General features: G+C 39.6%; 1 protein-coding gene across 2 annotated transcripts in view; it reads right to left on the bottom strand.

Annotated features, from left to right (window-relative positions):
• Positions 1 to 24,215, bottom strand: part of negr1 (neuronal growth regulator 1) — a 449,973-nt gene that overhangs the window by 184,175 nt on the left and 241,583 nt on the right. For both annotated transcript variants that reach the window (XM_014215672.2, XM_014215673.2), the window contains exon 4: positions 19,952 to 20,083. In XM_014215672.2, the coding sequence (XP_014071147.1) occupies positions 19,952 to 20,083 (132 nt within the window). The remainder of the gene's footprint in view (positions 1 to 19,951; positions 20,084 to 24,215) is intronic.

The following is a 24,215-nucleotide window of genomic DNA, read 5'->3' as shown; positions in this document are numbered from 1 at the left end:
CAAGAGTCATAACAGGAATTGGCGAGCAGGTTGGAAGGTGAAGGTGGCAGAAGGCATAACACACAGGATTTAAAATATTTAATCTGCGGTAGTTCAAATCCAGATGTTTTCTTTTGGCATGTTTTTGATTTCTAACCTTACCTTAGCCACACCCTATCATGCCTAAACTTAACCTTACCCTTACCGTAACCACCTGCTAGTAATCAAGTATTTTCACATGCACTGAATATAACAGGTGTAGACCTGGCCATGAAATGCTTGCTTACAACCCCTTAACCAACAATGCAGTTAAGAAAAATGTCTAAAGGTCTTACTCACATTGGCTACGGGGAGCGTGATCACACAGTCATCCAGAACAGCTGGTGCTCTAATTCATGCTTCAGTGTTGCTTGCCTCAAAGCGCACATAGAAATCTCTTAGCTTGTTTGGTTGGCTCGTGTCACTGGGAAAGGACAATTGTTTAGGAGCCCATAAAACGCCAGCCATCCCCTAAGGCGCCATTCTCATTCCGGAGGGAATGGAAGTGGATTGTCAGGCAGTGGATAAACAGAATAAATTACACACAGCTTAAACTGCAGCTCTTTGAGACCTGCCACCTAGCCTATTATACTGTAGGTCACTTGTAAAAACAATTATCATACAGTAATTATTCACTCATTATTAGAAGAGAGTCAAAACAGAAGACCCATCCATGGCTCCAGACCATTTTAGTCACATTTTGTGACCCTTTGACTTGGCTGTGCAAGTTACATTTTGAATTGGTTGTAATCAGTGCATGCTGGTCATTCTATATGGTCAACTCACTCAAAACTTCCTATTTTTTTTAGGAGGCTAAAAACATGATTTGGTCAAACAGTGAAGTACATTATGCTCATGATAATAAAAGTGTCTGCCTGCCCCTGTACCAGTTTAGCTGGGGCCTGCTGCTGTGTTGAGTGAGACACTCTCTCGCTCCATTCCCAGAGAAAGAAATGCTCCGGGAGAAAAGTGTTCTGATTGTATAACATTTCAAATTCCAATTGTGGAGAAGACACAACTTTCCTGTTGTCACAAGAGAGGAGGTCCTCCGCTTTCTGTAGGTATAATAGTTTTTTCTCAACTCTCAATTTTTGAACTCAATTGCAACTAATATTTTACAACCTAGATATTTTATATGGCTTTGAGATACGGAGCGTGCAAATTGCGCATTGGCCATTGCAATTGCATAGGTCTCATTGGGTGGTAGGCTACAACTGGAATGTATTTTTTTGGACAATACATTTACTGTTAGATTAATATTAGTATTTAATATTTTGGGATTTGATTAGGATCCCCATTAAATCTTGATTGGCATACACATGCATCAGATCAGTTTAAGAATATCTGCTTGAGTTCAACTTGACTCTGCTGATAATGAAACCCACTCGGATGAATGTAAAAAACCTAGCAAACTCCTCATTGATTGACCTTATCCTGACTAACCATCCCCATAAGTATTTGGCTAGTGGTGTTTTTGCAAATGATATCAGCGACCACTGCCCTATTGCTTGCATTAGAAATACCAATTGAAAAACTCTGACCCTCATATAATTGTGAAGAGAAATATAAAAACAAATTCTCACCCCAGGCGTTCCTTGATGTATATTCTACTAGCTGCATACAACACCCTGTTTTGGCACTTACATTTTTCAAGCGACTCAGAGTCAATAACTGAACTAACCCATGGTACTCTCCTGTACTCTCAGAACTGCTCTTGATAAGTAATCAAGCCTGGGCCAAGGCTAGACAAACTGGCTAGTTAGCTGATTGACAGCTATTTAGGCAATTGACCAATAGGTGCACTGCCTCGGTGAAACAGGCCAAATCAAACTACTTCCTTAGCGCTATGCCACTCTGTTAGTGATCCCTCTACATTCTGGAAAAACGTTAATTCACTGAAGCAGGGTAATTCCTCTACTTCCCTACCTAAGCAAATTGTTTTAGACTCCTGCATCAACACTTAAAAAGTTAAGATTTGTGATGCTTTTAAAATCAACATTTTACCTCAGCTCATTTCCTGTTTGAAAGAAATGGTGGTCATACTGGTATTGGCCAGTCAGATGACTGTTCTTCCCACATACAGCATCCAGTTGTCTCGATGGATGATCAGTCAACCTCACGTGACTTGGGAAATGGTAGGCAGGGTTTTTACTTTGGGAACTCACAGAAAAATAAGTTATTTCTGCCTTATTAGCTATTGACACCAAGAAGTCATTAACCTGTTGGGGCTGGGGGCAGTATTTTCACGGCTGGATAAAAAAACGTACCCGATTTAATCTGGTTACTAATCCTACCCAGTAACTAGAATATGCGTATACTAATTATATATGGATAGAAAACACCCTAAAGTTTCTAAAACTGTTTGAATGGTGTCTGTGAGTATAACAGAACTCATTTGGCAGGCAAAACCCTGAGACATTTTCTGACAGGAAGTGGATACCTGATGTGTTGAATTACCTTTAAGCCTATGCCATTGAAACACACAGGGGTTGATTAAAGTTTTGGCACTTCCTATTGCTTCCACTAGATGTCACCAGCCTTTACAAAGTGTTTTGAGTCTTTTACTGTGAGATCTGACCGAACAAGAGCCATGGAACGGTGATGGCCGATTAGACTCTGGCGCGCGAGTTCATGTTGGGTACCCTCGTTCCAATACGTTATAAAAGAGAATGCATTCGTCCACCTTGAATATTATTCATGTTCTGGTTAAAAAGGCCCTAATGATTTATGCTATACAACGTTTGACATTGAACGAACGTAAATATATTTTTTCCCCTCGTTCATGAAGTGAAGTCCGGCGGGCTTAGATCATGTGCTAACAAGACGGAGATTTTTGGACATAAATGATGAGCTTTTTTGAACAAAACTACATTCGTTATGGACCTGTGATACCTGGAAGTGACATCTGATGAAGAGAATCAAAGGTAATGGATTATTTACATAGTATTTTCGATTTTAGATCTCCCCAACATGGCGGCTAGTCTGTATCGCAACGCGTATTTTTCTGGGCACAGTGCTCAGATTATTGCAAAGTGTGATTTCCCAGTAAGGTTATTTTTAAATCTGGCAAGTTGATTGCGTTCAAGAGATGTAAATCTATAATTCTTTAAATGACAATATAATATTTTACCAATGTTTTCTAATTTTAATTATTTAATTTGTGGTGCTGACTTGACTGCCGGTTATTGGAGGGAAACGATTTCCTCAACATCAATGCCATAGTAAAACGCTGTTTTTGGATATAAATATGAACTTGATAGAACTAAAAATGCATGCATTGTCTAACATAATGTCCTAGGAGTGTCATCTGATGGAGATTGTAAAAGGTTAGTGCATCATTTTAGCTGGTTTTATGGTTTTGGTGACCCTGTCTTTGAATTGACAAAACATTACACACAGCTATTGTCAATGTACTCTCCTAACATAATCTAACTTTATGCTTTCGCCGTAAAACCTTTTTGAAATCGGACAACGTGGTTAGATTAAGGAGATGTTTATCTTTCAAAGGGTGTAAGATAGTTGTATGTTTGAAAAATTTGAATTTTGACATTTATTTGGTTTCAAATTTGCCGCTCTTGAAATGCACCTGCTGTTGATGGAGTGCACCACGGGGGGGACGCTAGCGTCCCACCTAGCCCATAGAGGTTAAGGGCTGACAATTTGGACCTGTCTTTGCTTAAGGATGCAGTGCCCCTCATTTCTGGCTCAGTAACACACATTTTTTATTGAACTTTTGTATCAGGAAATATTCCAAAAGTGTGGAAAACAGCTCCATAAGGGCGGGGATAGTAGCAATCTTGATACTTATCGACCCATTTCCAGGCGCTCTTGTCTTGCGAAAATACTACACTGAACAAAAATATAAATGCAATATAAAACAATTTCAAAGATTTTACTGAGTTACAGTTCATATAAGGAAATCAGTCAATTGAAATAAATTCATGACGCCCTAATTTATGGATTTCACATGACTGGGAATACAGATATGCATCTATAGATCACCGATATCTTTAAAAACAGTTAGGGGTGTGGATCAGAAAACCAGTCAGTATCTGGTGTGACCTCCATTTGCCTCATTCAGAGCGTCACATCTCCTTCGCATAGAGTTGAGCACGCTGTTGATTGTGGTCTGTGGAATGTTGTCCCACTCCTCTTCAATGGCTGTGCGAAGTTGCTGGATATTGGCGGGAACTGGAACACGCTGTCGTTCACGTCGATCCAGAGCATCCCAAACTTGCTCAATGAGTGACATGTCTGGTGAGTATGCAGACCATGGAAGAACTGGGACATTTTCAGCTTACAGGAACAGTGTAGAGATCCTTGCAGCATGGGGCCGTGCATTATCCAGCTGAAAAATGAGGTGATAGCGGCAGATGAATGGCACAATGGGCCTCAGGATCTTGTTACAATATCTCTGTGCATTGAAATTGCCATCGATAAAATGCAATTGTGTTCATTGCCCGTAGCTTATGCCTGCCCTTACCGCTACCATGGGGCACTCTGTTCACACTGTTGACATCAGCAAACCGCTCGCCGGATGTGGAGGTCCTGGGATTGGAGTGGTTACATGTGGCCTGCGGTTGTGAGGCCGGTTGGATGTACTGCTAAATCTTCTAAAATGACGATGGAGGCAGCTTGCGGTAAAGAAATGAACATTAAATACTCTTGCAACAGCTTTGGTGGACATTCCTGCAGTCATCATGCCAATTGTACTCTCCCTCAAAACTTGAGACGTCTGTGGCATTGTGTTGTGTGACAAAACTGCACATTTTAGAGTGGCCTTTTATTGTCCTCAGCACAAGGTGCACCTATGTAATGATCATGCTGTTTAATCAGCTTCTTGGATGGATTATTTTGACAAAGGAGAAATAAGCTTTTTGTGCATATGGAACATTTCGGGGATCTTTTATTTCAGCTCATGAAACATGGGACTAACATTTTATATGTTGTGTTTATTTTTTGGGTCAGTATAGAATCATTAGTCAACAAACCACTATGTTATTTTCTATCTGTAAATGTTAACTCAATCCGTATTCAGACCTAAACCTAGCACCACTACGGCTACCATGCTTGTTGTAAATTATACTGCTCAAAAAAATAAAGGGAACACTTAAACAACACATCCTATATCTGAATGAAAGAAATAATCTTATTAAATAAATTTTTTCTTTACATAGTTGAATGTGCTGACAACAAAATCACACAAAAATAATCAATGGAAATCCAATTTATGAACCCATGGAGGTCTGGATTTGGAGTCACACTCAAAATTAAAGTGGAAAACCACACTACAGGCTGATCCAACTTTGATGTAATGTCCTTAAAACAAGTCAAAATGAGGCTCAGTAGTGTGTGTGGCCTCCACGTGCCGGTATGACCTCAATGCAACGCCTGGGCATGCTCCTGATGAGGTGGCGGATGGTCTCCTGAGGGATCTCCTCCCAGACCTGGACTAAAGCATCCGCCAACTCCTGGACAGTCTGTGGTGCAACGTGGCGTTGGTGGATGGAGGGAGACATGATGTCCCAGATGTGCTCAATTGGATTCAGGTCTGGGGAACGGACGGGCCAGACCATAGCATCAATGCCTTCCTCTTGCAGGAACTGCTGACACAATCCAGCCACATGAGGTCTAGCATTGTCTTGCATTAGGAGGAACCCAGGGCCAACCGCACCAGCATATGGTCTCACAACGGGTCTGAGGATCTCATCTTGGTACCTAATGGCAGTCAGGCTACCTCTGGCGAGCACATGGAGGGCTGTGCGGCCCCCCAAAGAAATGCCACCCCACACCATGACTGACCCACTGCCAAACCGGTCATGCTGGAGGATGTTGCAGGCAGCAGAACGTTCTCCACGGCGTCTCCAGACTCTGTCACGTCTGTCACATGTGCTCAGTGTGAACCTGCTTTCATCTGTGAAGAGCACAGGGCGTCAGTGGCGAATTTGCCAATCTTGGTGTTCTCTGGCAAATGCCAAACGTCCTGCACGGTGTTGGGCTGTAAGCACAACCCCCACCTGTGGACGTCGGGCCCTCATACCACCCTCATGGAGTCTGTTTCTGACCGTTTGAGCAGACACATGCACATTTGTGGCCTGCTGGAGGTCATTTTGCAGGGCTCTGGCAGTGCTTCTCCTGCTCCTCCTTGCACAAAGGCGGAGGTAGCGGTCCTGCTGCTGGGTTGTTGCCCTCCTACGGCCTCCTCCACGTCACGTGATGTACTGGCCTGTCTCCTGGTAGTGCCTCCATGCTCTGGACACTACGCTGACAGACACAGCAAACCTTCTTGCCACAGCTCGCATTTATGTGCCATCCTGGATGAGCTGCACTACCTGAGCCACTTGTGTGGGTTGTAGACTCCGTCTCATGCTACCACTAGAGTGAAAGCAACGCCAGCATTCAAAAGTGACCAAAACATCAGCCAGGAAGCATAGGAACTGAGAAGTGGTCTGTGGTCCCCACCTGCAGAACCACTCCTTTATTGGGGGTGTCTTGCTAATTGCCTATAATTTCCACCTGTTGTCTATTCCGATTGCACAACAGCATGTGAAATTTATTGTCAATCAGTGTTGCTTCCTAAGTGGACAGTTTGATTTCACAGAAGTGTGATTGACTTGGAGTTACATTGTGTTGTTTAAGTGTTCCCTTTATTTTTTTGAGCAGTGTATATTGCAAATGGCTTAAATGATAGAAAGTGATGCCATGTTTGTAGACTTGTCCTGAGCTATCGATACTGTAGACCATGTTATTCTGTTGAATAGGCTGTCCTCTATAGTGTTGGGTACTGATGCTTGCCGATGGTTTCATAAATATCTCAATGACAGAACTCAGGCCATCAAGGTAGAAGGGGTCAAATCAAATTTCCCTAAGTTACATAAAGGGGTGCCCCAAGGTTCAATATTCGGCCTACTACTGTTTGCAATCTATTCAAATAATATTGTTAATGCTGTTAAAAAAGACATTCATTTATATGCAGATGATACAGTGTTGTATTCCATTGCTCCATCGGTTAGCCAAGCCTTTTCACATTTGATGTCTCATTTTCAAGTACTGCAGAGGTCACTATTTGATCTAAAGTTAGTACTAAATGCAAACAAAATGCATGCTTTTTTCTAGGTCCCATAACCCATATTTAAATGCATTTTTAATGACAAGTTCATTCCTACAAATATCTTGGTATCTGGCTTGATGAAAAAAGTCACTGAGCTGGTGAAGAAGTTCAAGGTTGGTTTCTTTTACAGAAACAAACATGTATGACTTTTGTTAATAGAAAAGAAATGATCCAGGCCACATTAATGTTTATTTTAGATTATGGAGATATTATCTAGTATATGCATGTAGCAACATCTACACTTAAACCATTAGATGCTGTTTTCCATTGTGCCCTTAGGTTTATTACTGGTGATGGTTAAACTCACCATTGTTTTTTGTAATTCTGTATCAAAAAATGGGTTGGGCGTCTTTGTATGTAAGGAGAGAGCAGCATTTTATTGTGTTCATCTACAAAGCACTCATGGAGACACTTCCGATGTATAGTATGTGACATCATGAATTAAATTTACTTACAAATGACCAAACCTGGTCTCAGGAAGCACCTTTGGTCTCCACAGAGTTGGGTAGAGCTGCTTTTAGTTTTTGTGCACCCTTTATGTGGAACAATTTACAGAGCTCTCTAAAATGAGATGTTCTGGCCCACCTTGAGTTATGATAGGAGACCTCAGTTGATAAAAATGTCTGTTTTTCTTAATATGTTTTGTCATTTTGTATATTGTATATGTTTGATGTATTTATGCAGGGCTCATCTGTAAGAGAGACCCTAGTCTCAATATGACTTCCCTGTCAAAATAAAGGTCCACACATAACATAAAATAATACATAACGTTAACCCACTGAGTTCCACTGAGTCCAAAACGCACCAATGTATCATTGGTGCGTTTTGGACTTCTAACCCCTTTTAAACATTGTGTGTTTGAGCTACATTGGATTCATCTATTCATTCTGCATCCGTAGATACCAGCCATTAATGGGGGCTGACCTAGAGTGGTGTTTGTAAGTCAAGTGCAGATCCTGGGTCATTTATACAAAATGTTTGTAGAGTCCGAATGGTTTGAGCTACAAACTATTAAAAGCTATCTATGAAAAGCTGAGGCTCTCACGAATATGCACATGTTTTGCCCTATGATGCTTACAAGCTACACAAGAGTCGTTAGAAGGTAAGGGGTTCTTCTACATAGAATATCAATGGAAATCCCTGGAAATAGTGTCTATAATACTGCAATAAGCTCCCATAGTTGCTGTCACAACCTCCAAACTCCACACACAGATGTCACTGATGAGTTGTTTATTCATTTTCCAGTACAAACAATTTCAAACAATTTGTAATTATAGCATTCATATTCATTCATTTGTAGCAGTTTTTTTTGCTTTGGCGGACCTCATTTGTCAATAAAACTCATGAATACAACTGTTTATGTCAAATTCTTTTGTGTTGTAGTTGTAGCCCTAGTTATCCTGAAAATAAAATGGTAAAACACGTCATTGTGAGGCTAAATATAAGGGCTGGACTTGCAGATAAAAGAAAGTAAGATAAATTAAAAGCTGAATATTGCTGGGATCTCGGTACTGATAGGGTTAATAGTACAGCACAAGGAAAGAACTACATATATTTAAAATTTGAATACACCCTTTCATACGTTTATGCCTTAGCATTCTATGTGTCATGTACTCATTATAACGGCAATACTGCAGCCATTCATTTTCCCATATATTTCAATACTTTGCTCTACTGTTAAAATTGCTTTGACTAAGTAGGTCCTGATATTATCCTTATCTCACAGCATCCTTGAATCCTGATATCCTAATCTCACAGTACCAGTTGTTCTGAAAACACCAGAGAGAATCTCACAACATCAGGAACCATCTGTGTCCTTGCTTCTTCCGTTTGACGTCAATACTATGCATAATCATGTAATTAACCTGTTGGGGATAGGGGGCAGTATTTACACGGCCGGATAAAAAACGTACCCGATTTAATCTGGTTACTACTCCTGCCCAGTAACTAATATATGCATATAATTATTGGCTTTGGATAGAAAACACCCTAAAGTTTCTAAAACTGTTTGAATGGTGTCTGTGAGTATAACAGAACTCATATGGCAGGCAAAAACCTGAGAATATTCCATACAGGAAGTGACCTGTCTGACAAGTTCTTGTTCATCTTGGCTCTTTTTATTGAAGACTGAGGATCTTTGCTGTAACGTGACACTTCCTACGGCTCCCATAGGCTCTCAGAACCCGGGAAAAAGCTGAATGATATCGAGGCAGCCCCAGGCTGAAACACATTATCGCCTTTGGTAAGTGGCCGATCAGAGGACAATGGGCTTAGGCGCATGCACGAGTCGACCCCATGCTTTATTTTCTTTTGTCTTTTTACCTAAACGCAGATTCCCGGTCGGAATATTATCGCTTTTTTACGAGAAAAATTTTATAAAAATTGATTTTAAACAGCGGTTGACATGCTTCGAAGTACGGTAATGGAATATTTAGAATTTTTTTGGCACGAAATGCGTCGTGCTCGTCACCCTTCTTTACCATTCGGATAGTGTCTTGAACGCACGAACAAAACGCCGCTATTTGGATATAACTATGGATTATTTGGGACCAAACCAACATTTGTTATTGAAGTAGAAGTCCTGGGAGTGCATTCTGACGAAGAACAGCAAAGGTAATAACATTTTTCTTATAGTAAATCTGACTTTGGTGAGTGCTAAACTTGCCGGGTGTCTAAATAGCTAGCCCTGTGATGCCGGGCTATCTACTGAGAATATTGCAAAATGTGCTTTCACCGAAAAGCTATTTTAAAATCGGACATATCGAGTGCATAGAGGAGTTCTGTATCTATAATTCTTAAAATAATTGTTATGCTTTTTGTGAACGTTTATCGTGAGTAATTTAGTAAATTTTTTGTAAATTCACCGGAAGTTTGCGGGGGGTATGCTTGTTCTGAACGTCACATGCTAATGTAAAAAGCTGTTTTTTGATATAAATATGAACTTGATTGAACAAAACATGCATGTATTGTATAACATAATGTCCTCGGGTTGTCATCTGATGAAGATCATCAAAGGTTAGTGCTGTATTTAGCTGTCTTCTGGGTTTATGTGACATTATATGCTAGCTTGAAAAATGGGTGTCTGATTATTTCTGGCTGGGTACTCTGCTGACATAATCTAATGTTTTGCTTTCGTTGTAAAGCGTTTTTGAAATCGGACAGTGTGGTTAGATTAACGAGAGTCTTGTCTTTAAAATGGTGTAAAATAGTCATATGTTTGAGAAATTGAAGTAATAGCATTTCTAAGGTTTTTGAATAACGCTCCACAGGATTCCACTGGCTGTTACGTAGGTGGGACGATTTCGTCCCGCCGACCCTAGAGAGGTTAAAAGTTGCTACTGAATGCAAGTGCAACACATGGAAATGCAATAATCATGAGGAATTTCACAGAAGTCGTTAACTCCTGCTCCCTAGCGTGAACAGAGCCACATATCATATTGTATGGAGTTGTACCTAAGTTTCACCCCTGCTATGTTCCCCTGACATGAATGCAGCAACCTTGAATGGTACAGTGGTTCCTCCTTTAATTAAAAGTTGTGTCATACTGCGGCACACCTTGCGTGCTGCCGCAGAATTCTGTGGCACGTCATTACATTTTCAGCCAAGTTATTGCTAGTTTGACCACCAGAGTGCATCTTTGAGAAGCATTTGATAGTATTCTGTACTGGCATTACCAGAGAATTTAAAACCTATTTTTTGTAATAACATAGTATATGGGATTGATTTTAAGAAATTTGGCTGAAATTAATTTGATTAATATTGCGGTGTTTCTATTCCGAGAAAAATGGAAAACGAAACCCTCATTATGGATCCATAACTAAATAAACATCTGTCATTATTATTATAAACATTTATCATTATTTTATTAACAAAATGTGTTCATTTGTTTATTAGGCTACTGTGCAGTCTCCAATACGTACTGTAATAAACATGGGAAAGTGCCTAATTCCTTACATAAGGGAGAGCAGGCCATGTCTGTACTACAGAATGCAGGGCATGCAGGAGACAGGTGTTATTTCATAGTTGTGATCCTGGAATGAGTGGGTGTGTCCAAACTTTTGACTGGTACTTGCTTAATTAATTTGATTAATATTATGGTGTTTCTATTCCATGAAAAATTAAAAACCCTCTGGGTTTCCGTTGGAACAGAAAATATGGCACTGTACAACGCTCATAAATTCAGAGTGTTGTCAGTTTGTATATTGAGACTGTTTTGCTCTCAGAGCGCACACTGGACGTTCGGGCCAAGGAGTAGGGTTGATTTGAGCGTTCTGGCCTTAAAACGGCAGTCAAGCACCAAAGCTAACGCTACTTCCAGACACAAATGAGACCACTCTGATCATTTTACTCGCCCTAGCAGAGCTGGTTAGGCAGTTTTCGTGATAACCGAAGCGTTGGTGACTGTGCTGCTGGAAACAATTTAATTACGCTTTTTTTGCCAACGTTTACTGACACCGGCCATATTCAATCAGTGTTGAAAGCTCGTAAATTCATTATTCTGCACTCGGGTACACTCAGACGAGAGTGCTCTGAAATCGGTGTAGAAAGCCAGAGCGGATTTGCGAAGGCACCCGAATGTCCATTGAGAACGCACAACGACTATACCATTTAGCTAAGCTAAGAATGACAGGCATAATCAATTCAATAAACGTTGGGTAGGTAGATAGCTTATAGTTAATATACTGACAAGTTTGATGTATAACTACTAACGTTAGGTAGTTAGCCAACATACCGGTACATACTGCTGTAATGATATGCTATTTGGTTCGTAAGGACAGCATAGCTAACAAATTGTCAGCCAACATAACGTGTAAGGTAACTTATTTGAAAAGTCATTACTTCATTACATTGAGTAGCAAGCTTCCCCTTGGTTGTCTGGGCAAATCTGGTCTGTAAAAGGGGGGGGCGGGGAGGGTTCACACCTAAAGGTTGAATAGTCTATTGTTCATTTATTAGCCCCCTTCCCCAACTTGCAACAAATTGTTGTTGTTCCCATCTCGTTCATCGCCCTCTTCCACACGACATCATTCTGCACCTGAGTGGCTCGCTTGTGGGCGTGCTGGCAGGATATGGCAGTATCTTCGGTTGTGCGTCAATAATTCTGCATAGAGTAGCACATTTGTATGAAGATGTGGTTATTCACAGGCAAATTGTTATATGCTATGGAGGTACATTTGTGTCTCTTTGTTGAGAGCAAAACTTATTTTATTTTCAATCAAAAATAATTGTTCTGAAAGCAACTTTTTACCGACACAAAGGAAGTCATAGCGGAGACCTACGAAGAAGGACTGTGATGATGGTATCTCAGGTAAGCAGCACTGGGCGTTCTTCCGTCCAACTTTTACATTTCTAGTAATTAGCTCCTACGATTCAGTGTCGCTTCATAAAATCCAATTTGTAAGTCGCTCTGGATAAGAGCGTCTGCTAAATGACGTAAATGTAAATGTAAATGTAACATTCTACTATATTACACACATACATACATACTGTAGAATGATAAATCATGCAATTATTATTCTCAAGCTAACCAAAAGCATTTAGCTACGAATGCATGTTCTCGACATTTTCAGTTGAATTAATCTAACTTTCTTTCATGGCAACTCATAAGCAGGCCATGTCATATTTGTTTCATAGTCGATATATAATCATATTTCATGACAGTGTAATGGTTTGCTTTTTTTTACAGAAGGATGAAAGAACACAATATGTCTGTCACGAAGAGTTAGGTTTGTCTTTGCAGTGTGTAGATGGTGCCGGTATCATTGCAAATTTCCCATCACCTAATGAACAACAACAATACCAGTCTGGTGTTAAGCTTTCTGTGCTGTATTGACATATCCTGAAAATTACATCTGCTGCTTTAGATTGAACGGTCATATCTCAGTTATTGTTTTCATATCTACAAAAAATAAGCTATTTTCTTGACTTTCAGAGAGCGAGCTGATCAAGGGGTCAAAAATGTAGATATGTGCCAGATGTTCACAGTCCGAGGAACAGGCCGTGTGTAACGGCTGTCTTCGTGAAGAGAGGACCAAGGAGCAGCGGGTTGCGTGCTCAACATTATAATTTATTAAATGTGAACACCAAAAACAATAAACAAAGAACCGACGACAGGAAACAGTTTTGCAGGCTACACCAACGCAATGCAAAAACAACTACCCACAATTAACAAACAAAACACATCCCTATATATAGGAATCTCAATCAAAGGCAACTACAAACACCTGCCTTCAATTGAGAGTCCAATACCCAACTACCTAACATTGAAAATACTAAACTAGAAAGAACATAGAATTACAAAAACATAGAACATAACCCAAAACCCGTCTAAACAAACCACCACCCCGAACCACATAAAACAAATACCCTCTGCCACGTCCTGACCAAACTACAATAACAAATAACCCCTATACTGGTCAGGACGTGACACCGTGGAAGCTTTATTGCTTGCAAAAGTGTCCATAACCAGAGGTAATTAAACTGTTCTGTGTTATTTTTCTCTTCATCTCTGTCTGTCTTGTTGTACATGGAACCTGTCTCACATTCATGAATTAAAAATCCCTTAAGATGTCAGCTGCTAATTTGCAGATTTACACCACATAAACACAGCCATTTTCACTGGACTATCTGTTGCTATCTGTTGCTGCCAAGTCATGATTTCCCTGGGGGTTAGCCTGGCAATAATCAAGTGGTGAGACACATAGCCCTATAGCTCTATATTTAAATGCGTCACATACAGTATCTTCTATTCACATGATCTTCTATTGTTTGTCCTCATGTGTCTGTTTTTCAGCATAAAGTACTCTATAGCCACTTAGTGTGGACACCAGGTGAGACCACACACACACACACACACACAATAACAGTCTCTCTTCTTCACTTCATCCCTCTCCCCCTTCTCCATAAATTCTCTAGGTTATATCAGCTGTTTTGGTGAAGCCCTCCCGCATCTGAACTGGCTGACACAGAGGGCACAGCATGATCATAGGTGAGAGGTCACTTGGTTGGGTCAACAGGAAGTATTATTAAAGAGATGCCTTACATTGAAATACAGACAGAGATGCAGTACTCGTAATGATCCAAAGTCAGTTTTGCATTTCACCTCCTGATGATTTTGATGACTGACCGTGTTAGAATAAAAAAAACAAGGCTTAATTATGCTCTCTCTCTATCCATCTGTCTCTCATTTGCAGGTATGTTTTGATGTGAGAGAGGAAACCAGTCCCGTCATCTCCACTTCACCCGCTCTTAAGATAACCTTCGGGCCAACTGGGGGCTCAAGGCTGGTTAGGAGACACCGCAATTGTGATGAACTGAGAGAATATTAGGGTAACACTGTAATTCATTAATCATATGCTGTCTGCCGGTGTCTCTTTCCCTTTCTCTCTTCTACACCTCTTTCCCCACCTCGTCTTTCTTCCTCATTTTATAATGCACACCATATGTGCATTGAAGTACAGATTGAACTTGTATTTATAATAAAATATTACAATGCATGTATTATGTATTTATAACATCTGGATAATGAACTTCTTTTAATAAAGCGTTTCACATTCTCCACTGGTTGAAATTAAGCATCTCATTGAAATACTATCCTGTGTCCTCAGATTAATGCAGATGAAGGGAGTTTGATATGCATATTTTTTTTCTGTATATATAAATTACAAATCAGCCTTTACTTAACCTGTTATGGCTAGGGGGCAGTATTTTCACGGCTGGATAAAAAACGTACCCGATTTAATCTGGTTACTACTCCTGCCCAGTAACTAGAATATGCATATAATTATGGGCTTTGGATAGAAAACACTCCAAAGTTTCTAAAACTGTTTGAATGGTGTCTGTGAGTATAACAGAACTCAAATGGCAGGTCAAAACCTGAGAGATTCCTTTACAGGAAGTGGCCTGTCTGACCATTTCTTGAACTTCTTTGCCATCTCTATCTTTTACAAAGGATCTCTGCTCTAACGTGACACTTCCTACGTCTTCCATGGGCGCTCAGAGCCCGGGAAAAACATGAATGTCGTCATCCCAGCCCCAGGCTGAAACACATTATCGCCTTTCTCAAGTGGCCGATCAAGGGACTGTGGGCTTAGGCGCGTGCCCTGGCTGCCCCCGTCTTTGTGATTATTCCTCTGTTTGCAGAAAAGGAGATTCCCGGTCAGAATATTATCGCTTTTCTACGAGATAAATTGCATAAAAATTGATTTTAAACAGCGGTTGACATGCTTCGAAGTACGGTAATGGAATATTTAGATTTTTTTTGTCATGAATTGCGCCATGCGCGCGAACCTGATTTACCATTTCGGATAGTGTCTGGGACGCACGAACAAAACGCCGCTATTCGGATATAACGATGGATTATTTTGGACCAAACCAACATTTGTTATTGAAGTAGCAGTCCTGGGAGTGCATTCTGACGAAGACAACAAAAGGTAATCAAACTTTTATAATAGTAAATCTGATATTGGTGAGTGCTAAACTTGCCGGGTGTCTAAATAGCTAGCCCGTGATGCCTGGGCTATGTACTTAGAATATTGCAAAATGTGCTTTCACCAAAAAGCTATTTTAAAATTGGACATATCGAGTGCATAGAGGAGTTCTGTATCTATAATTCTTAAAATAATTGTATGCTTTTTGTGAACGTTTATCGTGAGTAATTTAGTAAATTGTTAGCAAATTCCCCGGAAGTTTGCGGGGGGGTATGCTAGTTCTGAACGTCACATGCTAATGTAAAAAGCTGTTTTTTTATATAAATATGAACTTGATTGAAAAAAACATGCATGTATTGTATAACATAATGTCCTAGGTGTGTCATCTGATGAAGATCATCAAAGGTTAGTCCTGCATTTAGCTGTCTTCTGGGTTTTTGTGACATTATATGCTAGCTTGAAAAATGGGTGTCTGATTATTTCTGGCTTGGTACTCTGCTGACATAATCTAATGTTTTGCTTTCGCTGTAAAGCCTTTTTGAAATCGGACAGTGTGGTTAGATAAAGGAGAGTCTTGTCTTTAAAATGCTGTGAAATAGTCATATTGCAAAGCCACGATTTCAGCTTTTTGCCGCCTTCTGAGACCCTATGGCAGCCGTAGGAAGTGTCACGGGACAGCTAAGATCCTCACTCTTCAATAAACAGAGACAAGAAGAACGACACCTTGTCAGACAGGCCACTTCCTGCCTGAAACCTTGTCAGGTTTTTGCCTGCCAAATGAGTTCTGTTATACTCACAGACACCATTCAAACAGTTTTGGAAACTTTAGGGTGTTTTCTATCCATATGTAATAAGTATATGCATATTCTAGTTACTGGGTAGGAGTGGTAACCAGATTAAATCGGGTATGTTTTTTATCCAGCCGTGTCAATACTGCCCCCTATCCTAAACAGGTTAACTAACATATTCCTCTCAATTGTAAAAATTTTTCTTGACTTGTTACGACGTTATAACTACTTACATTTGGTTCCACCGTAATGTTTTGCCAGCCATCTTCACCCAGGGATGGGTGGCTTGCGTCAAATTCATCATTGGAACCACTCGATATGATTGGTCATATAAAAACCTTGGGACCCAAATGCATAATGAGTGCTCTAACTCCCCCTTTGTGGTGGTCTGGAGCAATGAAGCCATGACACTGGGTACCTCTAAGTCCTGCTGTGCAAGCTCACAACTTTTAAAGGAGGAACCACTGTATGGAATTCCACCTAAGTTTCACTCCTGCTATGTTCCACTGAAGTGAACACAGCAACCTTGAATCATATTGAGTTGCACAGGACTCAGTTAAATGCTAAATTCCCCTGACGTGAATAAAGCTACCTTGTTTCACTAAATTCCCCTCATGTGAATAAAGCTACCTTGTCATCTACAGTTACCGCCCTCAATGGGTATCATGGGGTAAAATATAGACTTTATTACAGTTACCACCCACAATGGGTTTCCTGGGGTAACATGTCATTTCTTGAATCTTATGGAGTTGCACCAAAGTTTCACTTCTGCTATGTTCCCCTAACATGAATGCATCAACCTTGAATCGTGTGGAGTTTCCTCCCACTATTGTTTCAACTTAATGTTTTCACCTCAGCAACTTGTCTTACATTCCCCTACATCACATTCACACCCAGCAGATTCCCCCAGTCACACACATGTACATATACTTAGGTCTACAAGTATATGTGGCTACATGGCTACTACATAGCATTGGGTATTATATTTAGATTTGGCGATCTAGCCAAATATTCAGTATTAGCCTATGATAATAGTGCACATAAAGATGCAGGCAAAGTAATCTCTATTGAAAAAAAAATACAGAAAATCCTGGAGCCCTATTTTAACACATTAAATATAACAACAATAATTGTCAACCCAAAATGCATGACAATCACTGGATTAGGTTGCACATTCAAATATTTAGAATCTCAACATGAAAAGATGATGAACAACTTATTGAATAGCATCTCAGTAGTCTATTACACTTTATAATAAAGCACTTTGAATTACAGTATTCAGGCAACCAAATCATGGGCTGGTGCCACCAACTGAAAAATTTAGTGAGACCAGTGCCACCAGGGGAAAATGTTCAAATGAAATATCTCATTTACATAAGTATTCATATCCTTGAGTCAATACTTTGTAGAAACACTTTTGGCAACGAATACAGTCTTTCTGGGTGAGTCTCTAAGAGCGTTCCACACCTGGATTGTGCAACATTTGCCCATTATTCCTTTCAAAATTCTTCAAGCTCTGTCAAATTGGTTGTTGATCATTGCTAGACAACCATTTCCAGGTCTTGCCATATATTTTCAAATAGATTTAAGTCAAAACTGTAACTCAGTGACTCAGGAACAGTCTTCTTGGTAAGCAACTCCACTGTAGATTTGGCCTTGTGTTTTAGGTTATTGTCCTGCTGAAAGGTGAATTCATCTCTCAGTGTCTGGTGGATAGCAGACTGAACCAGGTTTTCTTCTAGGATGTTCCCTGTGCTTAGCTCCATTCAGTTACCTTTTAATCCTTTAAAACTCCCCAGTCCATAACAATTACAAGTATACCCATAACATGATACTGCCACCACTATGCTTGAAAATATGGAGTACCGTAATTTCCGGACTATTAAGCGCACCTGAATTTAAAAAATATATATTATTTTGAACATACCGTAATTTCCGGACTATTAAGCGCACCTGAATATAAGCCGCACCCACTGAATTAAAAAATATATATTATTTTGAACATAAATAAGCCACACATGTCTATAAGCCGCAGGTGCCTACCGGTACATTGAAACAAATGAACTTTACACAGGCTTTAACGAAACACGGCTTGTAACAAAAAGAAATAGGCTTTAACGAAACACGGCTTGTAAGAAAAAAAATAATTTTGCAGTAAGCTTTAGTTGTCTTTTTTTTGGAGTCAATTCCTCACGCTGCTGTTTCCAACGTCTTATCATCAACTCATTAAGACCAAGCTCCCGTGCAGCAGCTCTATTTCCTTTTCCAACAGCCAGATCAATCGCCTTCAACTTGAAAGCTGCATCATATGCATTTCTCCGTGTCTTTGCCATGATGAGGGTGACAAAATGACTACCGTAATCAGAATGATGGGAAGTTTGAGAGCGCTCGATTTAATCTAAACAGTAAACAAAAAGTTGTTTGACCTTAACCCGTTCGGCAATTTCATTGGTCTGATGAAAGCTTCATGCCGCCAAAAAACTGAGCACGTCACAGAATGTGTTTTTTGGGAGAACATTTTTTGAAAGCGGGAAAAATCCATATATTAGGCGCGTCATTGTTTAAGCTGCGAGGTTCAAAGCCTGGGAAAAAAAGTTGCGGCTTATAGTCCGGAATTTACGGTAGTGTGTTGTATTGTATTTGCCCCAAACATATCACTTTGTATTCAGGACCATTCAAATCACCATCCCAGTGTAAATGTGTCCATAGCACAGCATATTAATCATTATGAATTTCCTCTTAAGTGACGTTAAGACATTTCCAGTTGCCAAAGCATCTTTCATCTCTTAAAAGCCGTGTCTCTAAATAATTGGCGTCTAATATTCCTCTGAAGTACAAAATAATAGCAAGACATCCATTTAAAAAAATAAATCGACACAAACAGGTGCCAAACTTTCTGTAAGCATAGACAAGGGGCGATAATGGCAAGTCTAGACAACTATAGGATAACTAAAGGTAGAAAGGAAAGGTAGAAAGCATGACTGTCTAGGGTATTGTATTACTGATTACTTTTCTGAATATATCATCATTACAGTAACTTAATCGACTCAGAAATCTGAGAAATCCTTAATCAACCCGGTTAGCATCAAACAAACTAGGCGTCACCATTTTCCTCACACACTTGTGACTGGTCATAGCGGTGGTGTGATTCAGCACAGGGTATCAATGGAGAGGAAGACTTAAAAGCGAGAGAGAAGAGGATGGGAAGAGTAATAATTGTCAAGCACCCTTCCACCTCATACTTAGGAGTGCTGATTTCCATGTGACCATGATAACTAAAGCCACTATCATTCATTAATGCTCTGGGTCCTCATTACAGTCTCTTCACACTTTTTGAAAGACTCATTACCTGCATAATGGAATAGCCCTTAAAAACAGCCAGACCTTTCCTTAACGTGAATTAATCACCTCGGCAACGAGACAAAAAGGGAATTATCTTGTTAAATATTGAGAAACTTCAAACCAAGACTTTCATTCAAACTTCAGCCAATCTGACTAGATGGCTCATAAAGAGATTTGGGTCATTGTCAATAAACAGTACACATTGATATAGATGAGAATCTGCTTTGGCAGCCAAATTGTAGCAAGGACAGAGATGTACTTACATTTGACTACGACTTTCACAGTCTTGGTGTCAGGAGAGGCAATGTCATTCATTGCACTGCATTCATAGTCCCCTGCTTGGTCCCTTGTGATACCGGTGATGTTTAGATATTCTCCACTGTCATACTTCCTGGCTAAAAATAAAAGGAAAACAAATGGTCATATTCAGGAAGATACAGTATACAAGATGCTTCAATATCAATTCCCTAAATACAGGAAAATAATTATTACAATGATATACAGTTCCTTGAGAAAGTATTCACACCCCTTTACTTTTTATACATTTTGTTGTGTTACAGCCTGAATAAAAAAATTAAATAAAAAATCCTTTATTATTTTTCCCTACCCTACCACCCCTCCCCTAATTGGAGTAACTAATGGACAACAACACTTAGGCTTCTACTTCCAGCTTATACATACTATATACATTTTACGGACACAGTATATTTTACAATAGTTATATTTTGTTTGTACTTAGTCCCATCCTTCAGCTACCCTCAACCCCTACCATCTATCTCTGAAGACCATCCCGTTTTGACTTATATTTGCTAATTATTTTTAACTGTGCTGTTTCACAAAAGTTCTGAACCTACAGTATATATATATATATATATATATATATATATTTTTTTTTACGAACACAGTACATTTTACATTCATAATTGTTTTATTTATAGTCCCACAATTCAGCTCCAGTCAACGCCTCCCATCTATCTCTGAACACCATCCAGTCTTGATTACTATTTGCCATATATTATTCAACTGTGCTGTGATGTTTCACAAAAGTTCTGAACCTTTCTATTCTCATAGTTTCTACATATTGTAAATTAAATATACTTTTTTTTTGTTGCTAAAAGTGTTATATTATTGACTATGACATTTCAAATCACCCAGCAGTGCTATTTGCAGAGTTAACTCCAGGTAAATGATGCAATTCTTAAGCTATTCCTTGACCAAAAACAAGCTACATATGGACAGTACCAAAACAAATAATCTAATTTTTCTAACTCTTTGGCCTGAATGCCAAGCATCACGTCTGGAGGAAACCTGGTACCACCCCTACAGTGAAGCACGGTGTTGGCAGCATAATGCTGTGGGGATGTTGTTCAGTGGCAGGGACTGGGAGACTAGTCAGGATCAAGAGAAATATGAACGGAGCAAAGTACAGAGAGATCCTTGATGAAAACCTGCTTCAAAGCGCTGACTGGGGTGAAGGTTCGCCTTCCAACAGGACAGCGACCGCAAGCACACAGCGAAGACAACGCTAAAATATCTGTTCAGCGAAGCTCCCCATCCAACCTGACAGAGCTTGAGAGGATCTGCAGAGAAGAATGGGAGAAACTCCCCAAATACAGGTGTGCCAAGCTTGTTGCGTCATACCCAAGAAGACTCAAGGCTGTAATCGCTGCCAAAGGTGCTTCAACAAAGTACTGAGTAAAGGGTCTGAATACTTATGTAAAGGTGATATTTCAGTTTTGTATTTTTAATACATTTGTAAAAATGTCTAAAAACATGTTTTTACTTTGTCGTTATGGGGTATTGTGTGTAGATTGATGAGGAAAACAATCAATTTAATCCATTTTAGAAGAAGGCTGTAACGTAACAAAATGTGGGAAAAGTCGACGGGTTTGAATCGGTGTCGTTTTGTGTATCTGTTCATAAACCATGTGCCATGTAATCGATACAATGGAAATCTCTATCCAATAATTTTGCATTCTATATGGCACAGCTGTCAATTTTTGGGTCCTGAAATGAAACTGGTATATTTTTTTATTTATTACAATTTTCATTAACCAATTTTGATATTTAATGCTGGGCAGACAGACAAGTTCCTTACATTCTCCCCCTTCCACATGCTTCTTCCATTTTCCCGGTAATGCTGCAATAAGTTGGTTGTAATTTTGGGTAGAGCAGACATTTCCATATATTCTTGTTAGCTGCATATGTGACATAACTCCACCAGTCCTAATTATGATTTAATTTACAGAGTATACATTTTCTCCAAAAATAAAGTTTTTTTAATAAATTATTATATTTGAGTTTAACCATAATATTTGTTGTGTTTTCTGGTGGATTAAACTGAAATTGCAACCAACTTTCTATGGCTTGTTTTAAAAATTTAAATCTTTCTTTCAGGATATGAATACCGAATATGTCCACTTCACCGTCAGAACATTTTATTGGTAAACTACATAGTAATGTAAAAGTTTTATTTTTTTGTGATCCATTACGTAATATCTTATCATAATTAGGTTGTAATTTTCTAACCTCTCTAGATTATCTAGATCCTCTATGAGGCTGTGGAGGGATCCAAATTGTGGATTTAAAAGAAAACATGAATCATCAGTGTATAATGACACCTTTGTTTTTAAGCCTCAGATTCCTAGCCCCTTGATATTATTGCTGCCATTATGATTGAGTCCATACCATGATATTTGCAATGCTACTGAGTAAAACTCAAATTGTTCTTCACTATTCCACGCGCAAAAACCTCCCTCCATCCCAAGTTGGGCTGTCGTCCAGTGACTGGCAGACCACTCCTGTCCACCTGGATCCTAGGGCCTTTGAGAGATTGGGACCCATCCTTTAAAAATAGCACACAGTGCCACCTACAGAACAGAAATAGATGAGCAGCCAAAAGTATTTCCAACGCCCTGACCTCGATTGTATTGTATGTTACATAAATATATATATATATACAGTGGCTTGCAAAAGTATTCAACCCCTTTAGAATTTTCACTATTTTGTTGAATTACAACCTGGAATTTAAATGGATTTTTGGGGGGGGTTTGTGTCATTTGATTTACACAATATATTTAACTGTGAAACAAACAAGAAATAAGACAAAAAAAATTAAAACTTGCGCTTACATAACTATCCCCCCCCCCGAAGTCAGTACTTTGTAGAGCCACCTTTTGCATCAATACAGCTGCAGATCTCTTGGGGTATGTCTCTATAAGCTTCACGCATCTTGCCACTGCGATTTTCACCCATTCTTCAAGGCAAAACTGCTCCAGCTCCTTCAAGTTGGATGGGTTCCACTGGATGTTCAGCAATATTTAAGTCATACCACAGATTCTCAATTGGACTGAAGTCTGCTGCCACCACCATGCTTCACTGTGGGGATAGTGTTCTCGGGGTGATGAGAGGTGCACCAGATATAGTGTTTAACTTGATGGCCAAAAAGCTAAATTTTTGTCTCATCTGACCAGAGTACCTTCCCCCATGTGCCTTTTGGCGAACACTAATAATTTTTTTCTTAAAGCAATGGCTTTTTTCTGGCCACTCTTCCGTAAATCCCAGCACTGTGGGGAGTATGGCTTAAAGTGGTCCTATGGACAGATACTCCAATCTCCGCTGTGGAGATTTGCAGCTTCTTCAGGGTTATCTTTGGTCTCTTTGTTGCCTCTCTGACTAATTCCCTCCTTGCCTGGTCTGTGAGTTTTGGTGGGCGGCTCTTTCTTGGCAGGTTTGTTGTGGTGCCATATTCTTTCCATTTTTTAATAATGTATTTAACCTGTTAGGGCTAGGGGGCAGTATTGACACGGCTGGATAAAAAAACATACCCGATTTAATCTGGTTACCACTCCTACCCAGTAACTAGAATATGCATATACTTATTACATATGGATAGAAAACACCCTAAATTTTCTAAAACTGTTTGAATGGTGTCTGTGAGTATAACAGAACTCATTTGGCAGGCAAAACCCTGAGACATTTTCTGACAGGAAGTGGATACCTGATGTGTTGTATTACCTTTAAACCTATCCCATTGAAAAACACAGGGGCTGAGGAATATTTTGGCACTTCCTATTGCTTCCACTAGATGTCACCAGCCTTTACAAAGTGTTTTGAGTCTTCTGGAGGGAGATCTGACCGAACAAGAGCCATGGAACGATGATGGCCCATTAGACACCTGGCGCGCGAGTTCATGTTGGGTACCCTCGTTCCAATACGTTATAAAAGAGTATGCATTCGTCCACCTTGAATATTATTCATGTTCTGGTTAAAAAAGGCCCTAATGATTTATGCTATACAACGTTTGACATGTTTGAACGAACGGAAATATATTTTTTCCCCTCGTTCATGACGAGAAGTCCGGCTGGCTTAGATCATGTGCTAACAAGACGGAGATTTTTGGACATAAATGATGAGCTTTTTTGAACAAAACTACATTCGTTATGGACCTGTGATACCTGGAAGTGACATCTGATGAAGAGAATCAAAGGTAATGGATTATTTACATAGTATTTTCGATTTTAGATC

Source organism: Salmo salar, chromosome ssa10, assembly GCF_905237065.1.
Source record: "Salmo salar chromosome ssa10, Ssal_v3.1, whole genome shotgun sequence".
Classification (NCBI taxonomy): domain Eukaryota; kingdom Metazoa; phylum Chordata; class Actinopteri; order Salmoniformes; family Salmonidae; genus Salmo; species Salmo salar.
This window is presented reverse-complemented; position numbering and strand designations above follow the sequence as displayed.